Below are 16,825 nucleotides of genomic sequence, written 5' to 3'. Positions count from 1 at the left end.
GCTAAATTTCCTCAGTTAAATCAAATTATACCCTCACTGATCATCAGAACCAAAAAAAAAAACAACTTAATGGCCTCATCTATAATCTCAAAATCTGTAACTTGAATCTATAACTTACATTGACTAAAATTCACAGGTGGCTTCATAGTGTTCAACTCACAAGGATACAAATTAGTTGAAGACTTGCAAACAATGTACCCCGTGGGTATCAATCTGTACAACAAAGACCCCTGTCTCATGAATCAACTGGTCACTGATGGATTTTACCACAGATTCCAAAAAACCACCAAAACTTGCAGCTGTGATGCCGAACAAGTACTCTACCAATCCAGCTCTGAAATGCTTCGACATTTCATCGGCTACATGCTAACAGCTTTTATAAATTTCATCAATTTCATGCAGTGTATATCGTTCGGAGTTCTCAGAAACTTGATAACCGATGCTGCTTACTGGATTTTTATGCCGAAGGTAGCCGAAAGTTTGGAACTAGGGCCGAACGAGGTGCAATTATGTGAACAAAAAGTGATCAAATTCGCTTTCGGGGATACCCAATTTAAAAGTGCAAACCTTACAAATTGCACTTTGACTTGTTCGTGCAACAATGATGAAATCAAGCCTTACTTCGCGAGAAGAATTGAGAACTCGAATTTATTGTTGGTCAGTGTACCCAACTCATTTGCTCGATTCTGTGGTAGTTCATGCCCGATTGACGAGGCGAGGGTTTCAATTGTTGATGAGACAAAGTTGTTTGAGGATACACTGAGGCTTTCGATGCGGGATAGTGGACCAGTTCGAGAGGAAAAGGTACAAATTTTAGATGAAAAACGTAATTACTGACGTTAATGAAGTCGAATCAATTCAACTTGAAAAATTCCTAGAGGGAAGGATGGATCAATAGAAATTAAGGTCCCGCTTTTTTGACTTAATGATGTATTTTTTACTTAATAATGAGATAACGCTAAATTTTCTAATGGAGCGCGGACATTGACAGTAGCCAGACAGGACCAGAAATCTCAACTACAGTTGATTGATCAGAAATCCTACTTCTTTTTTAATTGACCTGTTTTACGTAACCAAGTTAAATAAATTTTTAAGAAACTGAAAGTTGTCTTCTCAAAGCGAGCAAACTTGTTTGCACAAACCCACTACACCCCCCACACCCATTAACTACAGGATAATACCAGTCACTGAAACGGATAGATCGGGACATAGAAGTTAATTCCTGACTTTTGCAGGTGAACACGTGCAACTACCAGCCGAGAGTGCAAGCCAATCAGAAACGAGGATGTGTTCCTACTTGGAATGAAGAGAGACGACTGTTTCCCGAATGCGACAATGGCCGACAAATTATCAACTCAAAATCATCCTTTTTATATTTCATTGCTTCTGTTTCAACACTCAAAATGTGGTATATTTGAAGTTGTCTGCATAAAACTTTGTCCAGGTCATTTATGATTTGGATTTAATATTTAGTTACCAAAAGAGGGTCTGCAGTTCATGAATTTATTTTTTAATAAAAAAGTTTTTACATACCATCTCATTAGAGAAGGTCGTGCTCTACAGCTCTGAAACATTCAATTCATATTTCAGCAACCAGGGGCGTAGGACAAGAATACTTTTCTATTTGATTTCAAATCCTCATGCCCGCTAAACTATCGTTGAGCAGGCAAGAATTTATTAGAAAATTGAGGAACAAATTACAACATAATTTTACTTATGAAACCTGTTATGGAAAATGTAAAATTTTAGCTTGAGAGAATTAACTGCCCTTATCATGAAACAACGAACACTAATTTAATATATGGCTCTTGCATTCAGTTATTTTTAATCAACAGATGATACGCCTAACGGCCGACATTTATTTGTACAAGAACTCAGTTCTGAAATTATTATAAAATAATGAGTCTTAATGATATTGATAAAAGGTCTCATTTACACAGAAAACAGCTTGCTATCTTGTTAACAATTGTCCCAACACACGATGTATCTCGTGAATAGATCATAAAATGAATGATGTCATTGATAAAAACGTAACCGACTAAACGCCGGAAGAATTGCTCTCGAACGACTAGTGGGAGCTCTAATCAATTGCAGCCTGCTTCAGTCGGGGGGGGGGGGGGGATGGGACTAAAAAAGTTCAATAGTGGGCTTCATATAACCGCATTAGAGGTTAATATATACCACTATTAAGATTTAAGGAGAAAAATGGCACCAGTTTCGGCGCACTTTTCATTTGACTTTGAGTATTAAATTGCCGCCAATTGAGTTCAGCTGCTTGAAATTGTGGTTGAGAGGAAATTTTAGATCACGCAAAACGCAAAAAGTCAAGGGCGTAAAAGTCACTCGAAAAGTCAAAACGGTCAAGCGAAAAATTTGCATAAAAAAGACACACGTTTACAATAGTTGTTTCTCTATGAGAGCAATTCAATATATACAAAAAAGACCCCGCACAGGTCTCTGCATTTCACATTATGTTCCAGCATACATTTATATCCTATTTAAGACTTTTCAGAGCAATTAGGTTCATTTGGTTGATTTCGTTTTTTCATAAGCACCGGAAAGAAAAGAATTTTAAGCATTTTCTACACTTTCAGTTGCTCTGAAACAATTTTTGTTTCAATTTCAATCTTAAATCAATTTTACGTCTGCCGTATTTTCCTCCGCCCAAATTGAAAATTCGTTGAAAACAAGGGTACGAAGAGACAAAAAAGTAAGGAATCATTAAGCCGCGGAGCAATTTTTCTGCAAAATTTTTTCGAAAGATGCCTTTTTCTGTTTTTGCGTAACCTCCTGGAAAAGATCGTTGCCGTAGGGGCAGTCAAAATTCGTGGAGCCGTAGGTTAAGCCGATACAAATTAAGGCCAAAAAAGAACAATGCTGAAAAATTGAATTTCATCACGATCTTCGTATTTTGGCTGAGACTTTCTGACTTTTGTCTCCATCTCTACACAATTGTCTTGACACCACAGTTAAAAACTTATCAAGTGTACCACCAGCAGTATAGTACTACTAACTAGAAAGCTGGAAGTTAAATCAAACTTCTGTAAACACTTTTCTAGATAAAACAAGGCGTGACAACACTTCAAAAACATTTTCGAGCAAAACAGAGCAACCACTAATGCAATACGAAAGGGATCCAGCTTGATGCTATGGTTCGCTTAATTGCATGTTTACGGACACTAATGAGAGGGGCGCAAACACAGTGAAGGGAAATTAAAACCCAAAGATTAGAACCTCAGAACATTACCGATTAAAGTTAGGCCAATTGCTCTCATACGACAGGCGAGCAGTTGGCTTCGTCAGTCCCTAGCTGCGGCTGAGAGGATAGCTTAAGATTAATTGCAGGGATCGGGGTCGAGCATGCGGGTGGTCACGGGTTGAGTGAGGTGGAGGAGGCTGGAGAGGGGGTTGAGTGGGTGTCAAACTCACTCACTATCTGCCAACAGCCCTTCAAAGATAGATTTATAGATAGGGAAATAACTCGCGATACTTGTCGATTCTTCTATGCTTCGAATAGCTCTGACTAGAAAAAAACGTCTAAATATCAGCAGATGCCTAAAATTGATTGGAAAAATGTGCCGTTAAAATAAATTACAAATTAAATAATGACTTAAAAAACAAATAAATGCACAGTCTGAAAAATTTTAAGCTGTCAACGGAATTAGCGTTTCAAAAACCACAAAGATGACAAATATGATTTACGAAATTAAAGAGATCTTAAAAGTTCTGACAAAACTGCATAAATGATTCAGCGTTAATGTCTGCTATTCCTTAATTTTTAGTAAGAAATTACTCTAAAAATCCGCATTGAAACAAAATCATTCCCATCCAAATAAGGGGAAACTGATAAAAGTGTAAGAAAATTATACGCGATTGCAAACTAATATTCAATGCCGAACTGCTGGCGCAAGGAATGAAAACCTTATATGCCCTACTAGACTGGGTTCCTTTAATAAATGAAAGAAAAACGCCAAAAGCTAGTTTTGTTCTAAGGTATCTACAATACTCCATACTTCTGCCATACTTCTGCCAAATTTGATAAAGAATATTTTCTTCTGTCAACCTTCAATTAAACTGGGCAGCTGTCAAAGGTTATTTTAACGGGAAAAAATATGACGGCTGTGTGTATTTAAAAATGAAATATTTGATCCTACCCATAACAAATATGTTGAACTACAGAGCTGCTTATTATACAAAAGCTCGATAAACACAAACAGCGCAAAACTAAACGCCAAGCAAAGCGCTTTCCTTTGTCTTAAGCCCAAAACTAAACGCCAGGCAAAAAGTAGATCGCAAGTTTGCCGAATAAGCGTTAATCGTCCACGAATAATTCTGCAGAACAAAATTTTGCCGCACCTAAGCTTCTGCAAATCCAAAAAGAGTTCAAAAATTGCTATAAATTATTTGTACGAGTTATTGAGTGACCCAAGCAATGTAATACAGGATCAGATTTCTTGGAAGGACATTCGATTCTCATAAAGATCGTAATGATTTTATGATTAACATTAGCTTACTGTTGTACACTAAAAAGCATTTCTGTTGTTATATTATAAACTACGTAGTAAAATTACGCTACATTTTCCGCATTACGATTATCCAATGTGGTTATGGAAATTCAGTTTTTCCTTTTCAACATGAAACGTGACTGCAGTTAGCTAAGTTTCAGATTTTTCAATAAGCTTATAAAAATTTGCTTTAAAATAAACTGATTAAAACACGTAAATGTGAATTGAAAAGATTCGAACTTGAACTTTTTCCTAAATCGAAATCTTTATAGACCAAGTCAAATTAACTTCAACGTCAAATGTCACTGTAGAAAAAATGGGACCTTGCATCTATATTCCCAAAGTTTAGAAATTTCACAAAAACGTATAATTAGGGAACAGTTCGCTGATGTTGGCGCATAAAAGATGTTGATCAGATAAAATTCCAAAATCTTATATCGGCAGCTTTGCTGGTTTGAACAAAGTACTGAACGATACTTTTTCGAACCATTTAAGTTCAAGTAATTCAAAATACAGATGCTAGCGTTCTAGATTATTATCAAGGAACGCTTTAAAGAGTTGGATTCTGTCTCACGCCCCTCTCCGCACAGTCGAATTGTTTATTACCTTGCCATTGAGGGGAGTAAAAACCATACTCCCACTGTGGTGCGGGCCATTTGGGGTAGTACACTCCAAACACCCCCAGTCAAAGCGTGCAGCCACAAAATGATCGACCATCCCGGGTCGCCATTTGTTAGTCATACAAGGATCATATATAATGTCATAAAAATCATAACGTATTTCCTAGTACAATCATTGCATGACTAGTAAGAAATCATACAAATCATAAATGACCTAGTATGACCACAAAGAAATTTGTATGATGAGTAACCCGGGATAATAACAACTAAACGCAGCTGATTATACTGCAAAAAAGCGATCAAGCCATAAAGCAAACGCTTGCTTCATTTTGATCAAATACTGACAAAATAACAGAAATCATGAAACAGCATACCCCAATTGGCAATTTGTATCTGCGAATCGTTCAAGTAGGGGATCTCACGGAAGCATTTTAATATCTTTGATAATGGAAAATTTAAGATCAAAAGATATTACAGCAATCTCTATATTCAGAAGAAAGATTGAAGTATATTGAATATCTACAAACCTACACTACTAAATGATTTAAGCTTTTACAACAAAGAGACTTGAACAAAAATAAACATCTCATCAATACTGCTCATGATTTATATCAGTTAAACAATTAAGCCCAATTTTGACAGGGGCATGGACAGTTAGTTGATCAGAAGAGATAAAAAAGGTTGCAACCTAGTAAGAGAAAACAACAATGGGCAGATGGGTTGCAAGCTGGGCCAAATTTGTCAAACAATTATAAAAATGCTCAGAAAAATCACGTTTTTAACTGTCACATTCAAGGCAATTATTGGTAATTCCGATTTATAGAGCAAAATAAATCGGAATGACTAATACTTGTCTCAACTGTAACAGTTAACTTATTATTTCTTGCGTTTGCTTATTTCATTTTGTCTTGGCTTGGTTCTTAACGTAATACAGAGCAACACAAAAAAAAACGCGTCACAGTTTTAAACATCGAGAGACTGTGAGCCCAAGCAGACCAGTGTTCGCGGCTATTCCTCATACTGTTTGGTTGTGATCCGGATATTTTAGGTCCATGAGACTTAAATTTTATCCCTTTTACTTTTATAAATTAAATTTTATCCCTGAAACAAGTGCAACACCGTTTTTGGTTTGTAATTCCAATTGTTCGATATTTACTAAACGGAACTTATAAACTTTCTATTTGCTGTCCTGGCACCCTTCTGATCAGTGTTAGAGGTTAAGGAGACGGCAAAGCTCACCATGATAGACAGACAGTTATAGAGTGACATAATAGAAGAAAACATGAGGAAGGTTATGTAACATTTGCATCAATTAGTATAGCACATTTGTTCACTCTCTTTCTTCAAGATTCATCCTTGCCGCATTTTTGACAAAAATTTTACTTCAAAAAGGCTTCATTTGTTCCATGAGTTGAAAATTGCTTGGTTACTTTTCAATTAAATTTAATGATTAATTTTATTGTTCAAAAAGATTCAAAAATAAGTTCAAAATTAAATAGTTCAAGAAATAAGATTGAAAAAGTTATTTCAATTTTATTCACAGAAACTATTTTCCAAAGAAAAGTATCATTACAACATTATTGAACAGAATCATACCGAAAGAAACCCCACTAAGCTTTACTACCCCCTGTTTTTGCCGAAAACAGCTTCGAAGGCCAAGTTTATTTCGCAATTATGTTCATTATTTACTTACAAGCGAGATAAAAAACAACGCGAAATCCCTGAAATTTATGAAAGAATGAGGACTGTTTCAATTTTGATAATTAGCGACCGAGGTGAACAAGAAAAGAATGAACAAAATTTGTCATTAGTAATACTTTAATAGTAGTAATATAAAAAATCGATACTAACTATTTATAATATAACAATTGCCACAAAATGTCACCTGGGTCTAGCTGTGTAGCGATGATGTTCGCTACTTAACCATTTAGACCTTTGTCTGTTGATATCTGACTTTAGGGTGAAAGATATAAATATTCCAAATATTTGCACCAGAAGAATAAACAGCACCACCCCCGCAATTGGTACTAAATTCTCCTTAATCCAGCTCTCCATTTTCTTCACGCATCCCTGGCTGTGTATGTTAAAGTTCTGTTCGTTCCTGGCTCCGAATCCGCACTGTGTGTTAATGACTGCAGACTTGTCGCTTCTTTTGCAACACGAGAAAGGAACCCCACATGCTTCTGGGATGAGGTTGTCCCGGTCTGTGCCCGTGCAATTAAAGTACCTAGGGCAAAACGCGCTGGGTAAAATATTGAGTATAAATTAATAAAGGTATTGCATATATCGTATTTTGGCGTTGGGTATAATGCTCTGATACAAGCAAAGTAACATGACAATCACTGCTATCACCTACATTGGCTCCTTTAACAAGGGTTTATTTCCAGGTTACGCGACTCAGCTTGCAGCCACTGAGAACTTCTGGCGTTTATCGGGAACCACGTAGAGATTCGATTCGAGATGTTAAGTCAGAATATCCAAGTGACTTCTGCGAGTCACATAACCTTGCTTAAAACACGAAACGTGCACGTAATAATGAGATCATGGAGGTCTCATATTAATTTACTCAATTGCATAAATATAGACTGTAATTTTCATCTACACCCATGATCTAGATCAAAAAATTATGGACAAAATACGCAGCAAAAAAACCAAAAACAAAAATGTTACCAAAAACTACGTCAAAACAGTTTACGCTTTTGAATTGTGCTACATAAGCATGCTTTGCGTTAAGGCGTGAAAAATGGTGAGAGACTTCATTCTCAACTTCTCCGTCGAAAAGATGGTTACTCCGCTCTGTTCTTTCACTGTCTTCCAACTTGTTACGTTACGAGATGTCGGATCGAAACTTTATGAGAAAAACAACATAGCTGGCAGATCGCCAAAAAATAGCAGTAATAAATTCGAATCTGTAGTCTCAAAAAGATAGTAAAAGAAACAGACCAAAGAAAAGTTTCTTTTTTGTTGAATACTGAGATGTTATATTTTGATTACAAATCTGTTTAAGGTATTGCTGCTTATATTAAACGATTTCCAATAACCTCCAGTTAGAGTGACGCCCACTCACTTCGCCTTATCTCTATGAATTAAAGCAAAGAAAAGTCAGTTCAGAGTCAGGAAGTCATTTTTAAGAGCAAGGTAAGTCACGCGTGACCAACAACTTCACGCAGATGAACAAAAAATGGTTCCAATAGGAGGGAAAATGACGTCACGCACGCAATTCAGTTGAAATTGCATAAACGAATGAACAAAAAGCAGCTTTGAAGTGATTGTGATGTCATATGGTCGTAACACAAATTTTGACGAAATAAAAAATCAAGAGAAGGCCAGTTATAGGCCTAGCTATCACTGTGCGGCTTCACAAAACAACTCAACTTGAAATCAAGATCCAGTGCACAGCATGCACACAAAAGAGTTTCGAGGCCAAAAATCAAGAGCCAAGGTGGTAAAAAAATTATAAAAAATTAGATGATGTTTTAGAAGATCCAAAACATCACTGAAGGGAATCAGAGTGACTAATAACTAATAATGTTCTCTATTGCTCTGATATAATTTTTAAAGGTTGTTAGACGAATTCTCAAAAACTAGGTAGTGCTTCCAAGAAACGCTGCAAAAAAGTCATTTTGAAGAAAAAGAGTTTTCGTTCAAAGTGGTGTGTATCAATATGTTTAGGAAGCCTTTCCCTTTCTGAGAGAATGAACGAAAAATGCTTATTCGGTGTTCAAGCAGCTGAACGCTGTCAATTATTCGGAAATTTTGAATAATAACGAAGAAAATGCAATTTCAGGGCCTTTTTTCAACAAGATAATGCAAGATAAGTAGAAGGAACTGGAAAGGCTGGAACATAGTCCAGATCTCAATCCAATTGAAAAATATAGCCACTAAGACAAACAGTTTTATGGGAAAATTTACAAGTGTAAGAAGTTTGGAACCAAATTGACGCAATCTCATTAAAAACTTGTATGAAACCCTAAACTCACTGTTAGACGTTAAAAAATCTATTAGCAATGGAACGTTGTTAGAAAACAAATTTGAACCCAAAATATATTATTTGATGTTTATACTGCTTTTAAATCTGCAGTGTACGTAGCTTTTTGGTACCATACATATTGTACCTAAATGACTGAGAAGTAGGAAAATACGCACATATTGTTATCCCAGTCTTCGGCCGATTGACCTCCACAACACTCCAGCTCACTCTGGATACCATCAATGATATCCTGCAGATCCGGATCTTCCCTGTACTCCTTGATATTTTGCAAAATCAGTTTATTCATGTTGTCTTTCACCCAATCTCTATACATGTAGGCTAACACTCCTGATGTGATCTCTCCAATTACAACAATTAGTAATATTGAAGCGAACATGCAAAGAAAGCAGTTGTTCTCACGTAAGGAACCAATACAGCCCAGAAACGCTACCACAAATACTATGAAGCCAAGCACCATCAAAGCAAAAGAGGGATCGAAGTGCACGTTGCTGACGTTTTCCAGGTCTTGTATCAGGCCTCGTTTTTCTATAAAAGCGTACAGGCCTATGAAAAGTATAAGTCCGCCGAGTAGCCAGAATAGCACATTGAAGCCGAATAAAGAGTACTTCATACAGCAACCCACTTCCGACTCGGATTCGCGTCGGACACGTTGCTGTCGGGAAGAATGACCATTGCTGTTTTGGCGTCTCTGGGATCTCTGTTTGGATGTTCTGCCACTTTGTGGATGATGTGCTCGAGATGATGAGGGGCCTAAGATCAACAACAAAAAAGTTCGCACCAGAAGCCAAAAATTTGGATAACTTTTCAATTCCGCGTGGGCAAAATATTTGTTTGCAAACATACTTTTTAAAACCTACAAACGATTTTTTTTGCACGTTTATATCTTGCGTATCCTGATAAATAGAGGCGGGACTAACCAATGCAATTAATATATATTCGCACAATGCAGTATTCTGAAGCCTTAACCTTTTGACTTCAATGGAGGGGAGTATCAAATGGGGGATGCTCATGTTTCCCGGAAATCATTCGCTGGACCCTTGCATCCTAAGTTTATAGGCACAAGAAAAACGAATTTAGAATTTGAATAAAACGATTTTTCTATACATACAAAAATTTCATGTAAATACAACAATAAAAAGTTTCATTTTAACGTTAATTTTGGAAATTGATGTGATTCTTTGATACAGATGTAAATAATAATGCTAATAATAAGTTTGTTTTCAGTAACAAAGACTCAAGCTTCGAATAATTGAATCGTTGGTACTGAAAACAAATTTAGTCTGATAATTCTAAAAATAATACTGATAATACCCATATTATCTGTTGTTCATCTCCATTAAAGAAATTTATTATTATTATATTATATAAATAAAAAACGTCTAAGGTCGGATGAATTGCTCTCGAACGACAAGCGGGGCAATTTAATTTATAGGTGGTTATAGCTTAGAGATGTTTTATGGATGCAAAACAACACCCACCCGACAGGGGTTCAAACCCGACCTCCAGGATACCACTAAAAGCTACAATGGCTGCAGCCTCTAAGCTACATGGGTTAGATTCTTATTCGCTAAAAAGGAGGCTCATTAATGTGCGTTTGCACATGATCTTCCAACCCGAGCTCATCTACATTTTTGACTTAACTGTCAACAACAGAGATAGTCAAAAATAGATATTTGAGGTCAAAAAAATTGTTACAAACTAAAAAAATGCATATTGCCATACATAATTACAGTGCTCACGAGATTTTCCATTAATGAGACTACGGTAAAAAAACAAAACCAAAAAATAAGCAAAAACAAACATGTTTTATTACGGCAAAAACTGACCTTAAAATCACCTAGTAACAACCTCAAAACACAATCAGATAAATTTTTAACTGCACAATTTTTTTCTGGTTTACTATCAAGCAGATGAGTAAAATCTCAACAAATTTAGTAAAAAGTCATTAGGAAACCAATAGGGTCTGTCTTTGGTTATACTAAGCCATGGAAATGGACCAAAGATAAAGAGAAAAAACTACAAACAATTTTCGAAACAAATTATTGAAGCCATTAATTAAAATCATTCGCTGTTATCTGAATATTATGTTTTTGTAATTCAATTGTTATTTAAACTGATTCAACTACAATGATACTGAAAGACTAAATATGTTCAATGGGACCTCATTTGAACAGCATTGGGATCTGTTACTACGCAAATATTCTTAAAGAGAAAAAGAAACAGAAATATTGACCACTCACAAAACTTTTATGAAAACGCATATTGTCGGACAAGCAAAACATCAGTTACGACGTAATATCAATAGACACGTTATTTTTTGAATTACAAGGAAGCGGATGGGACCTCTCAATGATGAAAATTAGATACAATCTGACAAATATAACAACAAAAAGTTTGAAAACAAATAATTTCATAAGCGTTAAAGCAATTTGCTATCAGATTGCATCGAGTAACTTTATTCAATCAATTAGGAGCTCACGAGACCTCTCAGCATTTTATTACTAAATAAAGAAAAAAAACTAAAAACATGTCAAAACCGCAAAAAAAAAAATTGGGAGAGGAAAGTGTCGGAACCTTTAAAAAATGAACTTTTCAGAGAAAACTTTTTAGTTTCAAATTATTCTCTAACAAAACGGGGCAGGCACTAATTTTGTCATGCTTAATTCATCATGAAATCATGACATTAAGTCGTATGGCTATGAAAAACGACAACAAATACAGGCAGAAACCAAAAATTCAGTAGAAAAGCTCGAGAAGACATCCTCGAAGACATTACCTTGTCTTTGCCTGCTGTAGAAACCAAGGGGGTCCGTTCAATAGTGAGACTGACTTACAGTTCAGTGAAGAAGTTTAAGATCAGTTAAAATTGAAAAACAAATTTCAAAAAAATTATTTTTAAAGTCTTAACAGCCATTAGCTGTCCACTCAAATTACTAGTTTCACTAACTGCTTTTTAGGAAACCTATTGCACTCTTAGTCAACGCGTCTATGCCACAGGACTAGAGAATTTTATTAAAAGCTCAAAAAGAAAATCAAAATTTAAATAAAAATTACAAAACTCAGAGTCGGAGCCATCACGAGGGATTCCTTGAAAACGAATTATTTGTTCATTGCGCATCATTTTACGGATGTAAATAAAGTTTGTTTTTATTAGAACCTTGATTTGAAAAATTACTAGTCTCTAAGTGACTTGAAAGAAATGGTAAATGGTTTTGTATGGTATAAATGGTAAATGTAAAAACAGCTCTAAAAAAGAATTCGAATTTTTTGATAGTAAGTTTCCCTATGACACAAAAACTAGCCTTATACCTCCTTTTGGTCTGTTATATAAACGCAAAATTGTTTCATTTGTAGCATAAAATGTAATTTTGAATTAATATTTTTCTAGAAAAAATCTTAATTTGAACAAAATTACGCTAAAAGCGAACAAAACCATACCAAATATCAGGTGTTCACACAAAACATTCAAACTCGATAACTCCTCGAAAAAAAAAACAAAATTTAAAAAATCTTTACAATTCCGAAATCTACGCTGGACGAGCTTTTTAACGATACCAAACATTTCTCTACGATGAATATATCGATCAGCTAAAATTGACTGAACAAAAAAACCATTTGAGTATATAGTTCCCCCCACAAGTGGGGCCGCAACAATAAACGCTTTTATATTAGCAGCAAACTTTATTTCAGAATGAAAGCAACTTAGAACCTCAAGCGTGACAAAGCCATATAAGAAGTCAAAAAATGTTCTAGAACAAAAGCGCAAACAAGGTCACGCGAAAACTTTGCATACAAACAGAAACACATGTATACAGTAATTTCTTCAAATTTCGTTCAAGACCAATTAATTACAAATAGTCCTATTGAACCGCAGCGATAAGCAAATATCCGAGCCGTCTACTGTAGTATGTATTTCTGCATTTATAACCAATACATCTAAAGCCAGTCTAAAATTTCACCTAAACCTTCAGGTCTTTTAGGCGATATATAGCACCAGCGCGCGTTGATTATTACGATAATTTAATAAGTTGATCTTGTTATTGGCACCTAAAGAATTGATGCACGACTGGTTCGTCTGATTGAAAATCAACTGGCCTTTTTCATGAAATCCGGTTCATGTTAAGTTTTGCAATAATTTAGTTTTATACCCTTATGTTCGTTACTGACCAGTTTTCGGTACGAAAAAAAAAATTCTTACAAACAAAAGTATATCCAGTCAGCAATTGGGTGATAGGATCAAAGGTGATTCATAGGTGTAACATGAAGTGAAACATTTTCAGTTCATTAGCCATCATCATTAGTAAATCTTAAGATGTACTAAAATGGTATATCCAAAAGCACCCATGTTGTCTTCCAAAGGTAAAAAGTGGTGACTATATTGGGTAATTATACTTGGGTAATAATACTGCCTGGGTAGTAATAATAAATTTGATAACAATAGATGGGTTACGAAAACGGCTCTGTTTACATCGATATATTCCGTTTACGTCGAGAGTTCAGATCACAAAAAAGCGCCAGTTAACCTGACATAAGTGGTAATAGTAACAGCGATAATAGCAATAGTGATAATAGTAATAGTGATAATATTAATAGTGGTAATAGTAATAGTGATAATAGTAATAATAATAGAGTGACAAATGACATACCAGGGTGATGATGATGACCATAGTCTATGTCAATAGATTGTTGTTGTGGTGGAGGTGGTTGTCTGCCTCCATTTCTCCGATGTGGCGCCATTGTGAGCAGAGAGAGATGATGTCCAGGACAGGGAAGAAGGGCAGAGACTCAATTAAAGAGATCTGTTTCTTTCAAGGTCTGGTTTCTTTCACGGTTGGTTTCTTAATAGGGTATTTTGGGAAATTAAGGGAAAACGGTCAATCATTTACCAAGCTCAGGTTTCGGTTTTCTTAATTTGAACATAACGACGGCCAATTGCTCTCAAACGACAGGCGGGACAATTTAATTCCGGGAATGCAGCCTAGATAAATTTTTCTTTATGAGCGACAAAAATTTCACCCAAGGGAGGCATTCGAACTGTTGACCCCCGGATTTCCCGACAGCATGCTTAACCACTCAGCTATCAGGCCAGTTATATCTCCAATCAAATAAATTCAAGCAAATTTTATTTCGGAGTGAGAGCAATTGAGATCGCTCAAAACGGAAGAAGAAGACAAGCATAAAAAGTCATTAGAGAAGTCAAGAAATGTTCTAGAACAAAAGCGCAAAACATGCAATAGCAAAAATTTTACATAAAAAGACACATACAATGATTGCTTCAAACTAGTACGTTCGAGAGCAATAAAATATCTCAAAACTATTGAGATAAAAGAGAGAAAATTGCCCTAGAACGTCCCATAAATCTGTTTCGAAAAAGATTGCCTCAGCTAACATTGCTACTTTTTAATGAAATTTCATTAAGTTGAAATATTTCAAATGAATTAAAAACCCGAAAACTGCCAGAAAACTGTTTGTATTTATACTTCTATTGAGGTCTTAAAAGTCAGTTTTGTGACAACTCTTCGATTTCACCCGAACTCCTGACGTAGATGTCACCGGGAATCGCGTAGCAGGTCGCAATGTTGAGACCAAAATTTGAAGCCACTCTTGCAGATTCACGCCACACTGCTTAAAACATCCTTTAAAATTAAAATTATTGAAAGTTATAGAGCTTCAGGCTATCTATATACAATGTGGCAATTTGAGTTCTCTTGCAAAAACGTCTTCAGATTTTTGCGTTTCACATTTTGGACCAGCTTTTTCAAAAGCCTTCAATTTGAAACCAGATAACAACATATTTGTCGAACCAAACCTTTACTGCACAGACGCTGGAAATTTTTTAGACACTTAAGAAATAGCCGATCAACTATTTTCGCTGGATTTTCTGGTTCAATGCCACTAATTTGGGGAGTCAAAGGTTAATGAGGCTATCTTTCTTCCAATCTGTCAGCTATGTAAAATTAAATTTGCTCATTCCACTGAAAAGCGTTCCGGGTTCTTCACAATTAATTCAAATACTTCGAATAATGAATGGATTAAAAATAAATCTCCTTGTCAGCTACCTTCCTTTTCCAAAACAGAGGTCATAAAAATCTTGAGCAACCTTAGGGGAAATTTTCGTTTCTGATAAGCCCCTTCATCTATAAAAAACAGCTTGAATAGTCTAAAAAAAGTGAATTATAGCCGGCAGATTGCCGGAAAGTAGCCACCGCTGACGCGCTAGACGCACATTGAAACAAAAAAAGAAAAAGGAGATAGAAAGACATAATTTTTCAAAAAATTGTTCTAATTCATTTGCGGTTTCAGTTAGATTCTAAACCTACACACAATTCAGCTTCTAAACTGAAAAGTATTAAGCTTAATACTATCAGCTATCAATCACTCTAATGAACTTTGATAACCTAATGCACTATGACTTAATGGTGTTTATGTTTATCACGTTTCTTTTGACTTTGCTCTTTTGGCATTGACCGTATTCATTACATTATGTAATTCAATGCGTGAAAGAATTTGAGATCCATTCAGTTGAAACAGTGAGTGAGGTAAGTCAGAACTCAAACGTGAAAATCGTGACTTATGTAAAACGAAAAACGTGATCAAAAGGTAAAGCGAATTAAAAAAACATAGCAGGACAAGTACTGACGTACAATTCAAAGAATTTTCACTGACTAATAAAAAAACCAGACCTAGAACGGACTATGAGTGAATTGGGAAAACCATTTCAAAATTCTGCTCAAAGAAAAAAAAACCACAAGCGAGAATGAAAAATTTGGTTCAAACAAAAAAATTAGGCCTAGAATGAACTATGAATGGATTGGGGAAACCATTTAGAAAATCCGATCCAAAAATTGAAAACCAGTAAAAATCAAATTGAAATTGCCGCATGTGAACAAAAAATCACTAGCTAGAAAGCGAATTTTTGTTCAAACACAGTTTTCTCACTCTACTTAGAGCGAAAAAATTTCACGCCGCAAAAGCACTCGCTTTTTCGCTCCATTTCCTGTTTCGGCGTGACCAAAATCTACTCAATTTGACTTCAACAATCATGAAAACGTGTGAACAGATCTTAAAACAGTGCCCCAATACAAATCAAACTTTTGAATTGTAAAAAAGGAGAGCGCCTAAATAATAGTCGTTGAGAGGCTATTAAACATTTACGATTTAAACGGAACCAAAAGATTTCAGTGGAAAAAGTCAGTAGTTCATTGAATGGACCTTGAAAAGAGCCCGGAAAAAACAGAGCGTAGGGATGCTGCGCATATCTTCAAAATTATATCTGTCCCCAATCAAAGGTAGTTAGTTCCAAAGGTAGTTAGGTTCAAAATTGGAAATTATTACGATTACTATTTATTGTTCACGCTTTGTAGAGCGCAATAGGACAAATCATATAAGAAAAATCATTTCAGTGCATCTGAATTCCCCTGTGAATAGCTCGGGCTCACGCTTACAGTCATTTTTATGTCCATCACAACAAGTTCTGGGAAAGAAATTTTGCACAGCGTCAGCTCTCAAAATTTGCTAACAAAGTACAACAAAATGACCATTTGAAGTTTCAACAAAGGGTGAAAGAAACAGATTCATACGCGGGTGGCAACACTGTTCTGCTCCGAACCGTGGAGCTGTGACACTATCAAATACTCAAGAATATCTGCATTAATAACATGATTTACCGTATCTGAAATGAAGAAACATGTTCACTAACAAACCACAGC

At 35.6% G+C, this 16,825-nt stretch overlaps 3 protein-coding genes across 4 annotated transcripts in view; 1 reads left to right on the top strand and 2 right to left on the bottom strand.

The window, feature by feature from the left end:
• Positions 1 to 2,098, top strand: part of LOC142342570 (uncharacterized) — a 65,748-nt gene extending 63,650 nt beyond the window's left edge. The window contains exons 19-20 of the mRNA XM_075393944.1: positions 137 to 804; positions 1,236 to 2,098. Of these exons, the coding sequence (XP_075250059.1) occupies positions 137 to 804; positions 1,236 to 1,418 (851 nt within the window). The 3' untranslated portion in view covers positions 1,419 to 2,098. The remainder of the gene's footprint in view (positions 1 to 136; positions 805 to 1,235) is intronic.
• The window catches only part of LOC142342575 (glycogen phosphorylase, muscle form-like), a 246,640-nt gene extending 233,496 nt beyond the window's left edge, over positions 1 to 13,144 (bottom strand). Inside the window, exon 1 of the mRNA XM_075393949.1 lies at positions 13,135 to 13,144. The gene's annotated coding sequence lies outside the window, so the exon portion shown is untranslated. The remainder of the gene's footprint in view (positions 1 to 13,134) is intronic.
• Positions 6,874 to 16,819, bottom strand: LOC142342577 (tetraspanin-5-like). 2 transcript variants are annotated; one of them, XM_075393953.1, is made up of 4 exons: positions 16,697 to 16,819; positions 13,763 to 13,915; positions 9,272 to 9,866; positions 6,874 to 7,352 (listed from the first exon to the last, which is right to left on the bottom strand). In XM_075393953.1, exons 2-4 carry the CDS (start codon positions 13,851 to 13,853, stop codon positions 7,007 to 7,009), a joined length of 1,032 nt encoding a protein of 343 aa, XP_075250068.1. In that variant the 5' UTR covers positions 13,854 to 13,915; positions 16,697 to 16,819; the 3' UTR covers positions 6,874 to 7,006. The 2 variants fall into 2 exon arrangements, with proteins under 2 accessions (XP_075250068.1, XP_075250067.1); XM_075393952.1 differs by having other exon boundaries at positions 13,763 to 13,900.
• Between the last annotated feature and the right edge of the window lie 6 nt (positions 16,820 to 16,825).

Source organism: Convolutriloba macropyga, chromosome 7 (assembly GCF_964194025.1).
Source record: "Convolutriloba macropyga chromosome 7, txConMacr16.3, whole genome shotgun sequence".
Classification (NCBI taxonomy): Eukaryota; Metazoa; Xenacoelomorpha; order Acoela; family Convolutidae; genus Convolutriloba; species Convolutriloba macropyga.
This window is presented reverse-complemented; position numbering and strand designations above follow the sequence as displayed.